The 16277-nt window shown below is 34.4% G+C and overlaps 1 protein-coding gene across 1 annotated transcript; it reads right to left on the reverse strand.

Annotated features, from left to right (window-relative positions):
* Nucleotides 1–4438: 4438 nt before the first annotated feature.
* On the reverse strand, nt 4439–10697 carry LOC120354165 (the record flags this gene model as incomplete). The annotated part of the gene is given in 2 exon segments (XM_039440592.1): nt 4439–4694; nt 10521–10697. Coding segments are annotated over 2 exon segments (377 nt in total), but the record flags the coding sequence as incomplete, so codon positions are not given.
* Nucleotides 10698–16277: the final 5580 nt, after the last annotated feature.

A 16277-nucleotide genomic window follows, 5' to 3' on the forward strand; every position in this document is an offset into this window, starting at 1 on the left:
TACATACAAACACAGGTTTTTTATTGAATATAGGTTAATCCCAAACACATTTGGTTAAGATAAGGTTAGACATCTTTAGGTTTGAAAAGAATGTCTATTGACATAATCACTATTTTTCTCAACTTTTCGATATTAACTTCTGCAAAAAACGGGCAAACTATGAAACTATAATCCTTTATGGCGGTTATAAAATTGCTGATGTCATTTATTGATTTCAGGTACTTCTTGTAATCAACTCCTGATTCTGAACTTTTGCCACCTTGAACATAAAAATAAGGGAATAATTAATGGAAATTACTGAGATATTGCAATTATTCAAATGCTAATGAATTAATAATAATTATTATTATCAAACAAAAATCCCAATTGAATGTTGTAATTCACCCCGAAGACTTCTGCTACTGCAAATATGACAACAGGGTAAACAGCTAGATGGAAATTCGATGAATTTCAGCCCGGGATTTTTGTCAGCCCGGGAATCGAACCCAGTACCTCCTAATTGCCGATCAGGAATGCTTACCCTTAACACCAAACTGACAATCTCTGGATAGCATTATTCAATATTCAGTATTTAATATTTGCAGTAGCAGAAGTCTTCGGGGTAATTTACAGCATTTAACTGGGATTCATGTCAAACAATAATTATGAATAATTAATCTATAATCTGAGTAATACTTTCTTAAATTCATTATGTATTCAGGGCTACTTATTTTTCATTCATAAAATAAAATCATAGTAACTTTTTTTAAAAAGTTTTAAATATGAAATAACAGATTAAAACACGATAGTGTTTTATTAGTTGACATTTAAGGCACTTTAGTCTAGAGAGAGAAACACGTTATAAAGTCAGTGGACATGATAGGAGTACAGAGTTGCCGATTCTCTGTTACCACCGCCTTCTATAGTAGATAGCTGTGATTCAAGTCATCCCCCTATATCTCATCTGATATCAATTGTTGATTCTTGTTGACCGAGCGAAGTGAGGTCTAAGATTCAAGTCGACGGTTTGGCATTTCTCTTAATGTTTGAATGTTTATATGTTGCGCATTTACGGCGAAACGCGGTAATAGATTTTCATGAGATTTGACAGGTATGTTCATTTTTTAATTGCGCGTCGACGTATATACAAGGTTTTTGGAAATTTTGCATTTCAAGGATAATAATGAAAGGAAAAAGAAGCCTCCTTCATATGCCAATATTAGAGTAAAAATCAGACTATAGAATTATTCATCATAAATCAGCTGACAAGTGATTACACAGATGTGTGGAGAAGCCAGCCTATTGCTGTATTTCCATAAGGTCTGTAGTTTCAATCAGGTACTTGTGGATGAGAATACTGCGTGAGGTCTACTGTTCACAGAACTACTAGTCTATAATGATTAAAAATAAACTATGCTCAAATCAATGTCTTTATAAAATTTGTTAATGAGAATTGATAATGTGGAATTTTTCCATATTTGAAAAAACACAGTTTTATGTTTGTCACATCCACATTTATTAGACTTCTACTTATACTGAGGTCCACGTTATACTGGCAGTGTTTGATTAGCAATGGTATTGCTATCCTTGTCTATCATCCAACAAAGCGGATAGCGCTATCTCTTTCTTGCTTTCCTCTGATGCCAGATCGTCTTTTAAAAATGTAGAATTAATAATTAATTAACAAAATATTTCATCTTAATTATGAAAATTCATTATAAGATTATTGAGAAATATGTTTTCTTGCTTTATAAAATATAATTGACTAGCCGTCAGGCTCGCTTCGCTCGCCATATCCGTCTAGCCAGGGGGCTCCGCCCCCTGGACCCCCGACTGGATCGTCCAAGAATGAGATCAGCAGGCTCGCCTGAATTTTTCATTTGAGCATTTTTATCATATGTTAGGACAATCCAGTCGGGGGTCCAGACTAAACGGCTGGCTAAACGGATATGGCGAGCGAAGCGAGCCTGACGGCTAGTAATATAATATTCCCAGGATTGAAGTAGCAGTGCCCAATCAATTTTTCCGCGATAAATGCATTTAAATCTTCAACTTGGTGCCAACCTAACAAAGTCAACTCAACTTAATGCCAACCTGACAAAATTATTAATTTAGTTGCCAGTTAACAACTGTTTCGAAGAGGTACTCTATCTAGATTATAGTTCTATAGTAACGTATGATATGGAAATTTCAATTATAATTGAGAGATTGGGAGAAGAAGAATATACATGCTAAAAGACGAACTTTAAACCCTTAAAAACAACCCTTTAGAGTTAAAATATTGCCAAAAGATTTCTTAGTGCGCCTCTAAAGGGCCAACTGAACATACCTACCAAATTTGAACGTTTTTGGTCCGGTAGATTTTTAGTTATGCGAGTGAGTGAGTGAGTCAGTCAGTCAGTCAGTGAGTGAGTGCCATTTCGCTTTTATATATATATAGATTATTTCAAACGAGAATGAACAGTTAATATAACATCAATAAACCTGTATCAGCTACCGGCTATCGGCAACATTTTTCTCCTATCTTTCTCCACTGCCATTATAACGTGGACCTCACTATAGGACTGCAGCTTGGTGTTGAAACCCAACACATCTTCAGCTGTAGTGATCCATAGATTGCATAGATAATCTTCAGTCGTCATAGATTGCATATAGATGCATTATAGTATTTTCCTACAGCTACGTTGAAAAGTGGCCATTGCTGCACTGATTACAGAACGCAAAGAATCACTTTTCCGCTCTAGTGCGGGAAAAATTTTTCTGCACTCCAGATTTGCAACATGGCAACGCAAAATACTTAGTAGGTTATATGGAGCACCAGTGCAGCAAAATCAAAATGAAGTTGGTAACAGTGACTGCTGTGGCTGCTATAGTGAGCAGAGGTGCAACGAAGCACAACGAGCACACCATTAATTAGATATTATAACCAACGACAACATTTTTATTAAATTTGACAATAAATTAAGGTTTTTATCAATAATAAAATTACACAGAAAAACATTTGATAGATTTCAGGCAATTTTACCCATAATTACCCACTTTTCATATTCAATGGTAACTGTAGGAAAAACTTAATGTGAAATACGTGCGCAAAGTTCCTCTGCTGCACTCAAGAAACCATTCCGCCCTTGCCTACGGCTCGGGCGTAAACGTTTCTTTCGGTGCAGCAAACTGTCACTTTGCGCACTAGTTGCACAAATAACTATTGTCAAATTGTTGTGCCGTGTTCTTGATGCACGCATTATTATGTACTTGATTGAATGATAACTCATTATGCACTTATAATGCATATCGACAGGACAAGTGTGTTGAATATGTGTGTACATACAAGCTTGTCATGCATGCAGCAAAAGTCTTCGAACAACATTTTTTATGTTGTAAAGTAATAATGTTTTTAATTTATTGTGATACATTCTGTGATTCATTTGGAGTATAAAATCAACCTTCAAAATTCAAAATTTTAAATCATCATTTCTGGACCGAAAATCAAGCAACAAAGCAGTGTGTGATTACATAACCTTATCTTTTGGACAACATTAACATTTTATCAAAATTTTTGGAGAGAAATAGTACAGGCTCAGCCTAGTTTTTCCTCCAATGTCATAATTGTATTATGATTATAGTATTTTATACAATAAATGAATTATAAATTATGTTAGGTTTCAGTATCTTTGATGTTTTGTTGTTTATTCTCTTATTACTGCTTTACTTGAGGCAAGATTATTTTTGTTTCTTTACAATTTGTACCGTAATTTCCAGTGGTTTAATTATTCCCATTGGTTATCTTTTCGTGATTCAATATTTTTATTTATTGGATAGAGTGAACAATACAAGGATCGGAAAATAAAAAACAGGCTATTGCCCAAAACTTCTTCAATTTCCTAATTTTGTCTTAAATTGTCCAAATATTATGAATTTTCAACTAGGGTATTTTAATTTTAAATTATTTATGGTATGGTAATTATTTTTTATAATTGAGTAAAAATGGTAATTACAGATACATTATAACAACTAGCAATTTATTCAAATGTTTATAGAACAATATAGTGAGGTCAATGCTATAATGACAGTGGAGGAAGATAGGAGAATAGGGTTGTCGATTCTCTACCTTGCCACTGCCTTCTATAGAGGATAGCTGATACTGGTATATCTGATGTAATATTAACTGCTTACTCTTTTGAAAAATAATTAGTTATATTCTATTTGTCAAGAAGAAAAAATATTTTTTATGACTGAGATTGAATATTTTGTCAACTAAATATATTTCTACATTGACAAAACGATCAGGCAACGTTGTGAAGCTAGTAAAGGATAGCGCTATCTGCTTTATCGAATGATAGACAAGGATAGCAACACCAATGTTAGTCAAGTACTGCCATTATAACGTGGACCTCACTATATAGGATAGTCTGTCTCATCGAATACACCAAATTTCCCCCAAATAAATTGACAAAATAAGTAACTTCTTCAAACTTTTATTAAAATTAGTTTAAATTTGAACACATTTTTGTAAGTTTAGTTCATTTTCGGTTTGTAAATCTGGTCTAACAATACATTGAATATTTTTCTCATAGTTTCAAAGTCAGTTGCAGCCATATATGGGCAGACGACAGAGCTATACTCCTTTAAGGACTGCATCAACATTGCTATATCGGTCATAGTCTTCATGTATGAGTCAAAGTCAACACCAGCCATAGATTCTGAATATTGATCACCTTAAACATAGAAAATCGGAAAATTATTAACCCTACAGAGACACACTTACTTTATGCTAACACAATAAACACACTGGGGTGTTGAACACCCCAATCTTTCTTTGAAAAATATGAAAAAAAACAAGTACTTAGACCATACTTCATCATTTCCCAATCATTTTGTTCCAAGTGCATACAGAAATAGAAAGTAAAGCACTGCTTATCAATATTTATACTAATTTTAGAAGTACGTATGTTCCGCCTAAGTGTTGGAGCTCCTAATCCGGTTTGAACGAATGGCTTGATCATTGCCAATGACAACTTCATCAAAAACTCACGTCTCTTCATTTTATTGTTTTGAATCTCAAGTTGTAGAGAATCATAGCATTCATTCCAATCTGATCCATCATCCCATACCACATTCGTAGTGACAATACAAGTAAATCTTTGTAATAAAAGTGTTTCATAAAAGTCCTACGTAAAAGACACTCTGGGGTGTTAGACACCCCATACGAAGAACAAGATGAGCTGGTGACCTTGTAGAATGCTATTACTGACTGGAAGTGGTGGAGAGTAGTTGACAATACTACAAACCTAATTTAGAGTGGGCATAAATTCTCATCTATTTGATATTGTTAACTGCAGAACAGAAAAAAAAATCCCTGGGGTGTGAAACACCCCAGTGTGTCTCTTCGGGGTTAATAAAATCTACTGCAATAATCTGAATAGAAAAACGTAGAGAATTTGACAATATATCCACGTTGCCAAATTCTCAGATTTTTCAAACTTTTCATGCAAGCCCATATATGAATAGATAAGTCAGTGATATTTATTTATTAGGGGGGTAGCCCGTGCTCCGCAAGGATCCAACTAAAAACTTGACGAATTCAAAACAGACTTATAACCATCCTCGGTAAATTATTATAAGAATTTCAAGTTATCTTATGCAGAATTTCAAGTTAATCAGTTGAGTAGTTGAGACGTGATGATGCGTTATTCTTGAATTTCCTATCCCCTACATGTACAAGCAAATATATACCGGGTGATTCATAAAGGACTTTACAACTTTGAAAATTCATAATATAAATCTTATTAAACAAGGTACAGAGCTGGTTTTGTAGAATTAATAAATAATTAACAAAATTGTTCATCTTATTTATGAAATTAATGAAAAATATAATTTCTTGCTTAATAAAATATAATATTGATTATTTTAAACGAGAATGAACAGTTAATATTAATATTCCTATCTCCCACATGCACAAGCAATATATACCGGGTGATTCATAAAGGACTTTACAACTTTGAAAATTCATAATATAAATCTTATTAAACAAGGTACAGAGCTGTTTTGTAGAATTAATAAATAATTAACAAAATTGTTCATCTTATTTATGAAATTAATGAAAAATATAATTTCTTGCTTAATAAAATATAATATTGATTATTTTAAACGAGAATGAACAGTTAATATTAATATTCCTATCTCCCACATGCACAAGCAAATATATACCGGGTGATTCAAAAAGTACTTTACAACTTTGAAAATTCATATAAATCTTATTAAACAAGGTACAGAGCTGGTTTTGTAGAATTAATAAATAATTAACAAAATTGTTCATCTCAATTATGAAATTATTGAAAAATATAAATTCTCGCTTAATTAAATATAATTGATTATTTTGAACGAGAATGAACAGTTAATATTAATATTCCTATCTCCCACATGCACAAGCAAATATATACCGGGTGATTCAAAAAGTACTTTACAACTTTGAAAATTCATATAAATCTTATTAAACAAGGTACAGAGCTGGTTTTGTAGAATTAATAAATAATTAACAAAATTGTTCATCTCAATTATGAAATTATTGAAAAATATAAATTCTCGCTTAATTAAATATAATTGATTATTTTGAACGAGAATGAACAGTTAATATTACATTGATAAACCTGTATCAGCTACCGTCTATAGAAGGCATTGACAAGACAGAGGATCGGCAACGTTGCTCTCCTATCTTTCTCCACTGTCATTATAACGTGGACCTCACTATAGAATAAAAGGATACTGATATAATCTATTGTGTTTTAATTCAATGATATGATTCATGTATGATTGAAAATGATAATGTGATTGATTGATTGATTGATTGAGTACTTTATTTATGTAGATTACAATATATACTGGCTTATACACTTATATACAATAGCTTACAATACAGCAAAATTATAGATGAATTTACATGATCTAGACTAAGAAAATAATTATTGAACTGTATATGATATGAAAAAGCAATTTGTAATATAATAACTATAGATAATAATTATATTGTTATGCATCTACATAAATTGGCGGAGCTTTGGACATATCAATGTCCATTCTTCGGAAAGAATATTAAAAATATCCTCCCCACTAACTCTCTACCAAAGGTGATATAGGTATAATGAATGAGATAGAAACACTTTATTCACATGGGCTACTATTTAAATCAATAAACACAATATAAAAATCTTGAAGCATCCTTTGTTTTTTAAAAATAAGTGTGCTTCAAGATTTTCATATTGTTTTTATAAATGAGGTAGGTATATGAACAGACATTGTAGAATTTCTCCATATTAAGGTAGAATACAAAAGAATATTGTCAGTTCAATATGATTCATTTGCGCCATATTTTACCTAATATTTTATGAGTATATTCAATTAGACAACCCTGTATCCACTGTGTTGTCAAGATTAATATGTTTTAAACCATATTGCATGAGAACTTTTTTCAATTTCTCACAATTTCACAACGCAGCTGAATTTTGTAGAAGTCTCAACTTGGATTATATTGTTTTATTATCAGAGAAACTAGTGAGGTTCACTATTTAGGTGTGCCGTCCACTGGAACCGATTTCGTCCGAACTAGCATCGGCCGAAAACTACCGAACTCGTCCGAACGATCCCCCAACAAAGAAAGCTATAAATGCTCGTCCATTGCAACAGGTTCATACGTCCACGGCCGATCAATTTTCAATCCGAATTGAATGGGATTTTCCGGCTCTATCCGGCCGAAGTCGAGCTGAGACAACATCATCCTAACCCAGGGGCGCTATTTAGGGGGGGCAGGGGGGTGGCCTGGGCCCCCCAAGGATCAGATGAATAATGAAAATGCGGGTCTATTTACACGAATCCTTAGAATCTCATACCGATTTGATACTTTTTTTAAACAGCAAAGTATAATTCCTTCTACAGTATCAACAATGCAGCAAAATTGCCTTGAAAGTATGGCTACGGAGTAATAAAGAATATATTTTTCTCTGTGGTATAGTTGAAGCTTAAATATAGAATGGGTACAATTATTGATGAGGGCACAATAAGTGAGTTATTGCATAAATTTCAACGTGAGAATTAACAAGTTGCAAGATGTCACCGTGAAAGCAAAAGAAAGGGCACAATCAGACAATCAATAATGTATGTACAGAGTTGGTGAGAATTACGGGAACATCTTAATGTTTCCTCAGCTTTCTAAATGAAAGTTATTTTCCAATTAGAATATGATCCCCAATGAAATTGTTGAAATTGTCATTGTACAAGAAAAATTTATCTTTTTCCATGATTATTTAAGAAATCTGTTTCAGTGAAATTTGTTTCCTCAGCTTTCTAACTGAAAGTTATTTTCCAATTAGAATATAATCCCCAATGAAATTGTTGAAATTGTCATTGTAAAAGAAAAAATTATCTTTTTCCATGATTATTTAAGAAATCTGTTTCAGTGTATTCCTACTTTAGGGCCTCTCTGTAGGCCTATATTTCTAATAAATTCTTCATGATTAGTATTGCTTATATTGATACTTCAACCACATTTGTATAAAACTGGAGAAAATGAAGCATTTAATAACATCTTCGAATGTAACATTTATGGGGAAACCCATGACCCTCTATCCTTTGGGCGTATTCCTTCCCCCCATACCTCTTGATTATTGCCCCCCCCCCCATAACAGTTTGGTGAAATGGCGCCACTGTCCTAACCTCGAAATTGTATCACAGTCTTGTCTGTTTTTGTTTTTTGAACTTGTTTTCATTTTATAAAAATTTTTTATTATATTTGTGAGTAAACACTCACAGAAGAATGACTTTGCCTACTAACTAGCTTGCCACTTCACTTTCTGGCAACCAGCCAACTACTGAACTAGACTGACGTAAACGGTTACAATGGACGACCATATTCGGCCGAATTAACGGCCGTCAAATTCGTCCGATCCAACGGCCGATAGGATCGGTTGAATACGGCTCCAGTGGACGGTTACCCTTAAAGCCAGGGATCAGTATGATTTGTATATGAATAAATGAATAAATATAAATTGTTAGACCTATACCTTTATTCTCTATTCTTTACGTGATTCTTGTATTATTTTATTGATCCAATTATACAAAATAATTAATTACCAACACTAATACTTGATAATACTTCCTCATAGTAAGTTATATTATTCTATAGTGAGGTCCACGTTATAATGGCAGTGGAGAAAGATAGCAGAACAACGTTGCCGATCCTCTGTCTTCTATAGACGGTAGCTGATACAGGTTCATTGATGTAATATTAACTGTTCATTCTCGTTTAAAATGATCAATTATATTTTATTAAACTAGTAGCTCTGTGAACAATAGACCTAGCGCTCAGTAAGTTACATTGACCTGTTGTTATGTTTTCTCAAAAATTAATAAATAATGTATCAATTTAAAATGTCTAGAAAAATCCTAAATAAACATAGAACTTTTTTTCTATCGTACCGTGACGTGTCGTCCCGGAATGTGAGTGTGAGCGCTGTTATCAGGTCTGGCTGCAACTGTCTACAACGTTGATGGGAAGATACATTTTCAAGATGTTCGATGTTTTTGAACGGGTAGTATTATAGTCCACTAGACAGCTGATTTATGATGAATAATTCTATAGTCTGATTTTTACTCTAATATTGGCATATGAAGGAGGCTCTTTTTTCCTTTTATATTATCCTTGAAATGCAACATTTCCAAAAACCTTGTATATACGTCGACGCGCAATTTAAAAAGGAACATACCTGTCAAATTTCATGAAAATCTATTACCGCGTTCGCCGTAAATGCGCAACATATGAATATATAGACATTTAAACATTCAAACATTAAGAGAAATGGCAAACCGTCGTCTTGAATCTTAGATCTCACTTCGCTCGGTCAACAAGACATTATATTTTTCAATAATTTCATAATGGATTTTCTTAATTAAGATAAAATATTTTGTTAATTAATTATCAATTCTACATTGTTAAAAGATCTGGCAACCAAGCAAAGCGAGAAAGAGATATAGCTATCCGCTTCGTTGAATGATAGAAAAGGATAGCAATACCATTGCTAATTGACCGAGCGAAGTGAGGTGTAAGATTCAAGTCGACGGTTTGGCATTTCTCTTAATGTTTATATGTTTATATGTTGCGCATTTACGGCGAAACGCGGTAATAGATTTTCATGAAATTTGATAGGTATGTTCCTTTTTTAATTGCGCGTCGAAGTATGTACAAGGTTTTTGGAAATTTTGCATTTCAAGGATAATATAAAAGGAAAAAGGAGCCTCCTTCATACGCAAATATTAGAGTAAAAATCAGACTACAGAATTATTCATCATAAATCAGCTGACAAGTGATTACACAGATGTGTGGAGAAGCCAGTCTATTGCTGTATTTCCATAAGGTCTATAGTTTCAATCAGGTACTTGTGGATGAGAATAATGCGTGAGGTCTACTGTTCTCAGAACTACTAGTCAAACAATGTCATTATAACGTGGACCGCACTAGAGTTAGTAAAATTAATTTTTATTTGTCAACTTACCGAGTAATCTGCCCTTCAACTGCATGGTACCATTATTCACGCCATCTCCTTCAAATAGAAACGCGCGTATTTTATGTGTGTCTGTTCTGTTAGCATCGAATTTATCCATCATATCCAGGAAGGTTTCCAAATATTTATCGTCTTCTGCTGTATATTGAGTTCCATCAGGCCTATCTCCTGAAACATTGAATACATAACTATTTGTATATACTAGCCGTCAGGCTCGCTTCACTCGCCATATCCGTCTAGTAGAGGGTAGTGGTAGAGAGTTAGTGGGGAGGATATTTCTAATATCTTTCCGAAGAATGGACATTGATATGTCCAAAGCTCCGCCAATTTATGTAGATGCATAACAATATGATTATTATCTATAGTTATTATATTACAAACTGCTTTTTCATATCATATACAGTTCAATAATTATTTTCTTAGTCTATATTATGTAAATTCATCTATAATTTTGCAGTATTGTAAGCTATATTGTATATAAGTGTATAAGCCAGTATATATTGTAATCTACATAAATAAAGTACTCAATCAATCAATCAATCTAGCCAGGGGGCTCCGCCCCCTGGACCCCCGACTGGATCGTCCAAGAATGAGATCAGCAGGCTCGCTTCGCTCGCCTGCATTTTTCATTTGAGCATTTTTATCATATGTTAGGACAATCCAGTCGGGGGCCAGACTACGTCTGGCTAAACGGATATGGCGAGCGAAGCGAGCCTGACGGCTAGTAATATAATATTCCCAGGATTGAAGTAGCAGTGCCCAATCAATTTTTCTGCGATAAATGCATTTAAATCTTCAACTTGGTGCCAACCTAACAAAGTCAACTCAACTTAATGCCAACCTGACAAAATTATTAATTTAGTTGCCAGTTAACAACTGTTTCGAAGAGGTACTCTCTCTAGATTATAGTTCTATAGTAACATATGATATGGAAATTTCAATTATAATATTAAGAGATTGGGAGAAGAAGAATATACATGCTAAAAGACGAACTTTAAACCCTTAAAAACAACCCTTAGAGTTAAAATATTGCCAAAAGATTTCTTAGTGCGCCTCTAAAGGGCCAACTGAACATACCTACCAAATTTGAACGTTTTTGGTCCGGTAGATTTTTAATACTGCGAGTGAGTGAGTGAGTCAGTCAGTCAGTCAGTCAGTGAGTGAGTGCCATTTCGCTTTTATATATATATATATATATATATAGATTTATAATTGGAGTGGCCGTAGTCGAGTAGATCAGATTTATGATTTAGTTTTTATGATTCAGAGGCCCTGGTTCAAATTCCTGCCCGGGCAAGATATTTATTTCGGGCCACTCCCGTGTTTCGGATGGACACGTTAAACCGTCGGTCCTGGCTGCCAAAAAAAAAGCAGTCGTTAGGTCATGTGAGAGGCCCTGACATTGATCAGTTGCGACCTGAAAACTCTGACACCAGACCTCAGCCAGCCAGGTCACTCCATATTATTATTATATTAATTGTGAGAATAATTAAGGACTGAAAATTTTGTGAAGTGAACAACTACAAGACTCAACCTATTTGGGACTATGTGTAACCCTATCTGAATTTGGGAGATTTGGGAGAGGAATGGCACAAGGTTACCTTATTTTTTTCTCTCCCTATCATTTTTATGATGTACCTATTGTATCAATCAATAAAGAATATTCTGAATGCAAAATCATAGCAAAGGGAAAATATAGCATGAGAAGATATCACATGGTTTGTTGAATTCATTCAAAGTTTGGAATTTTTGTATCAAATTATGATGTTGCGTATCAAGTTGAGGTGATACTGTATCATATTGTGTTGATACTGTATCATGTGTGTTGATACTGTATCATTTATGGTGATCCATAGGGAAAATATAGCATGAGAAGATATCCAAGATTTGTAGAATTCGCATTAGTTTGGAAGTTTTGTATCAAATTATGGTGTTGTGTATCAAGTTGACATGATACTGTATCATATTGTTCTGATACTGTATCATTTATGGTGATCCATAGGGAAAATATAGCATGAGAAGTTATCCCATGATTTGTAGAATTCGCATTAGTTTGGAAGTTTTGTATCAAATTATGGTGTTGTGTATTAATTTGACATGATACTGTATCATATTATGATGATACTGTATCATTTATGGTGATCCATAGGGAAAATATAGCATGATAAGATATCCCGTGATTTGTAGCATTCATTAGTTTGAAAGTTTTGTATCAAATTATGGTGTTTGTTGTGTATCGAGTTGAGATAATACTGTATCGGATTGATCCGTGGTCTAGTGGATAGAGTGCTTGCGTAGCAGCATAGAGATCCCGGGTTCAAAACCTCTCAATACCAAAAGTTTTTTAACCAGATCACTCCCGTGTTATCGGATGGGCACGTTAAACTGTCGGTCCCGGCTGAAGTATGACAGTCGTAAGGCCCATTGACGGCTTAAATTATATATTCAGGCGGTGGGACCTTCCCGCAAGGGACTCCCCACCAACAAAAAGCCATACGAATTTACTTTTAATACTGTATCATTTGTGGTGATACTGTATCGTATTGTGTTGATACTGTATCATTTATGGTGATCCATAGGGAAAATATAGCATTAGATGATATCCCATGGTTTGTAGAATTCAGAGATTTGCTATCCAGAGATTGTCAGTTTGGTGTAAGGGTAAGCATTCCTGACCGGCAAGTAGGAGGTACTGGGTTCGTTTCCCGGGCTGACAAATAATTTTTGAATAGTAGCGCTCATCGAATTTCCATCTACTGTAGCTGTTTACCCTGTTGTCAATATTTGCAGTAGCAGAAGTCTTCGGGGTGAATTACAGCATTTAATTTGGATTTTCGTTTAATTATAGTTTGTAGAATTCATTTAAAGTTTGCAAGTTTTGTATCAAATTATGGTGTAGTGTAACATGTTGACATGATACTGTATTATATTGTGCTAATACTGTATCATGTGTGTTGATACTGTATCATTTATGGTGATACCATAGAGAAAAATTTAGCATGAGAAGATATCCCATAATTTGTAGAATTCATTAAAAGTGCATCGGTGCGGTGTTGGAAAAGGATAGAGCTATCTGCTTTGTCTAATGACAGACAAGGGTAGCAACACCAATATTAATCGGATGCTGACTTTATAACCTGAATATCACTTATATTAATAATAATAATAAATATTTTATTGTAGTAGCAAAAGAGAACATAAAAATCTGGTGTGGCGCACTCACACAACTTTCCTTGTCGTTATGAAAATTGATCACCTGACGCTAGTGTTCACGCGCATCTCAAGTCTACTATTCAAAGATTTGAGCCAGCTGGTGACAAGACAATAGCGCTGCAGACACACGAAGTCTGCTATCTCTTCATAGTGAATGATTTAATAGAATCAACAATAATTTGCGATTGAATAATCACATTTTCTCGAATTTAAAGCTTATTTTAAATTTTAGGTGAAAATGTTACTGAACATTAATTGTAGAGATTTTCATGCTCAATCTACTCCACTTGATTTTTTTTGTTTCAATTGTATCTGAAGCCTGATAATTGGGAATCTATCTGCATTGCTGGGGTGGAGCTCCTGAAATGTTTACAGATATGGGACTTGTGGCAGTTGATAGAGCTTATCGATGACTATTTTAGGTATAAATTTGATCAAAATCGTTGGAGCCGTTTCCGAGAAAATCACGAAAAACCCTGTTTTTGACAACATTTTCGCCATTTTAGCCGCCATCTTGAATTGCATTTGATCGAAATTGTTCGTGTCGGATCCTTATAGTGTAAGGACCTTAAGTTCCAAATTTCAAGTCATTCCGTTAATTGGGAGATGAGATATCGTGTACACAGACGCACATACACTCATACACACACACACACACACACACACACACACACACACACACACACACACACACACACACACACACACACACACACACACACCACACACACACACACACACACACACACACACACACCACACACACACACACACACACACACACACACACACCACCACACACACACACACACACACACACAACACACACACACACACAACACACACACACCACACACACACCACACACACACACACAACACACACACACACACACACACACACACACACACACACACACCACATACAGACCATACCCAAAAACCAGTTTTTTGGACTCAGGGGACCTTGAAACGTATAGAAATTTAGAAATTGGGGTACCTTAATTTTTTTCGAAAGCAATACTTTCCTTACCTATGGTAATAGGGCAAGGAAAGTAAAAATGCATTACAACTTCAAATGGTAACAAAAGTAAACACAAATAACAAATAAATAGAACTATTAAATACCATAAGCCACAATCGTACACAGGTAAATCATTATAACTAATTCTACACCAAGAAATTTTTCTCTGATCTCAATATAACAATCAAGTATTAAGGCTATTCCACTTTAAGATTTATTTTGTTCCTTTCGATTTATTCATTTATAGTACATCCATAGTCACAGTCAAATTTTCTTATTCAAACTTACTATAGTGAGGTCCACGTTATAATGGCAGTGGATAAAGATAGAAGAGCAGCGTTCCTTGTTCTCTGCCTTAATCAATTATATTTCCATATTGTCAAATAATAAATAGTAATAATAGTAATATTGTCAATAATAGTTTGTCACCGCTTTTGTTCAATATCTATGTAGAACAGGCTGTCAATAAATGTAAGGAATATTGTTCAGGAATCAAGGTAAATGGATTAAGAGTGCAAATGCTCCGCTTTGCAGACGATATTGCAATAGTGGCACAAGATAAAGGTAATCTAGAGAGCGCACTGAATACCTTGCATGACATTCTCAAAAATGAATTTTACATGGAGATAAATAAGGCTAAGACAGAAGTGATGATCTGCTTCAAGAATCCTGATTTTGAAATAGTAAAGATAGAGAATAACGCCCTCAACAAGTAAAAAAATTTAAATACTTAGGTAGCATTATTTCAGAGGATGGAAAAGACAAAGAAGACATAAAGCGCCGTATAAGAGAAGCCAAGGCCATTTTCATCAATAAACGGAATGTGCTTTCCTCCAAAGTCTGAATTTGGATTTGAGAAAGAGACTTATAAAGAGTTGTATCTGGAGTATTGCACTATATGGCTCAGAGACGTGGACTATCGGTAAGGCGGAAGAAAAGGCAATTGATGCATTTGAAGTATGGTGTTGGAGGCGAATGCTGAAAAAAATGGACCGATAGAATAACAAATGAAGAAGTATTTCAAAGGGCTGAAGAGACACAAAAAACTCTATTGAAATCTCTTAGGGACAGACGGCATTCTTGGATAGGACATATTATAAGACACAGCGAATTCACGCTAACAATACTGGAAGGTGCAATCAGTGGACAACGGGCTCGTGGAAGACCCCGGCTACAATATTTGAAGCAGATAACCCGGGATCTCGGGGTCCAGAGCTATACCCAACTAAAACAGCTGGCTCTGGACAGACAAAGATGGAAAGCTGCCAACCAATCGGACGATTGAAGCAGAAGAAGAAGAAGATTGTCAAAAACATATTTGCCATCTTTATACAGCTAAAAAATGATAGTACCACCTATTTTGTGGAATGATAGACAAGGATAGCAACATCAAAGTTAATCAAACACTGCCATTATAACGTGGACCGCACTGTAGGTAATAATTTTTCACAGTATAATATTTCTCAATATAAATTCTATTTTTTGAAATTTTTGAAAAAATGGAGAAAAATT

This window comes from Nilaparvata lugens, chromosome 14 (genome assembly GCF_014356525.2).
Source record: "Nilaparvata lugens isolate BPH chromosome 14, ASM1435652v1, whole genome shotgun sequence".
Classification (NCBI taxonomy): Eukaryota; Metazoa; Arthropoda; class Insecta; order Hemiptera; family Delphacidae; genus Nilaparvata; species Nilaparvata lugens.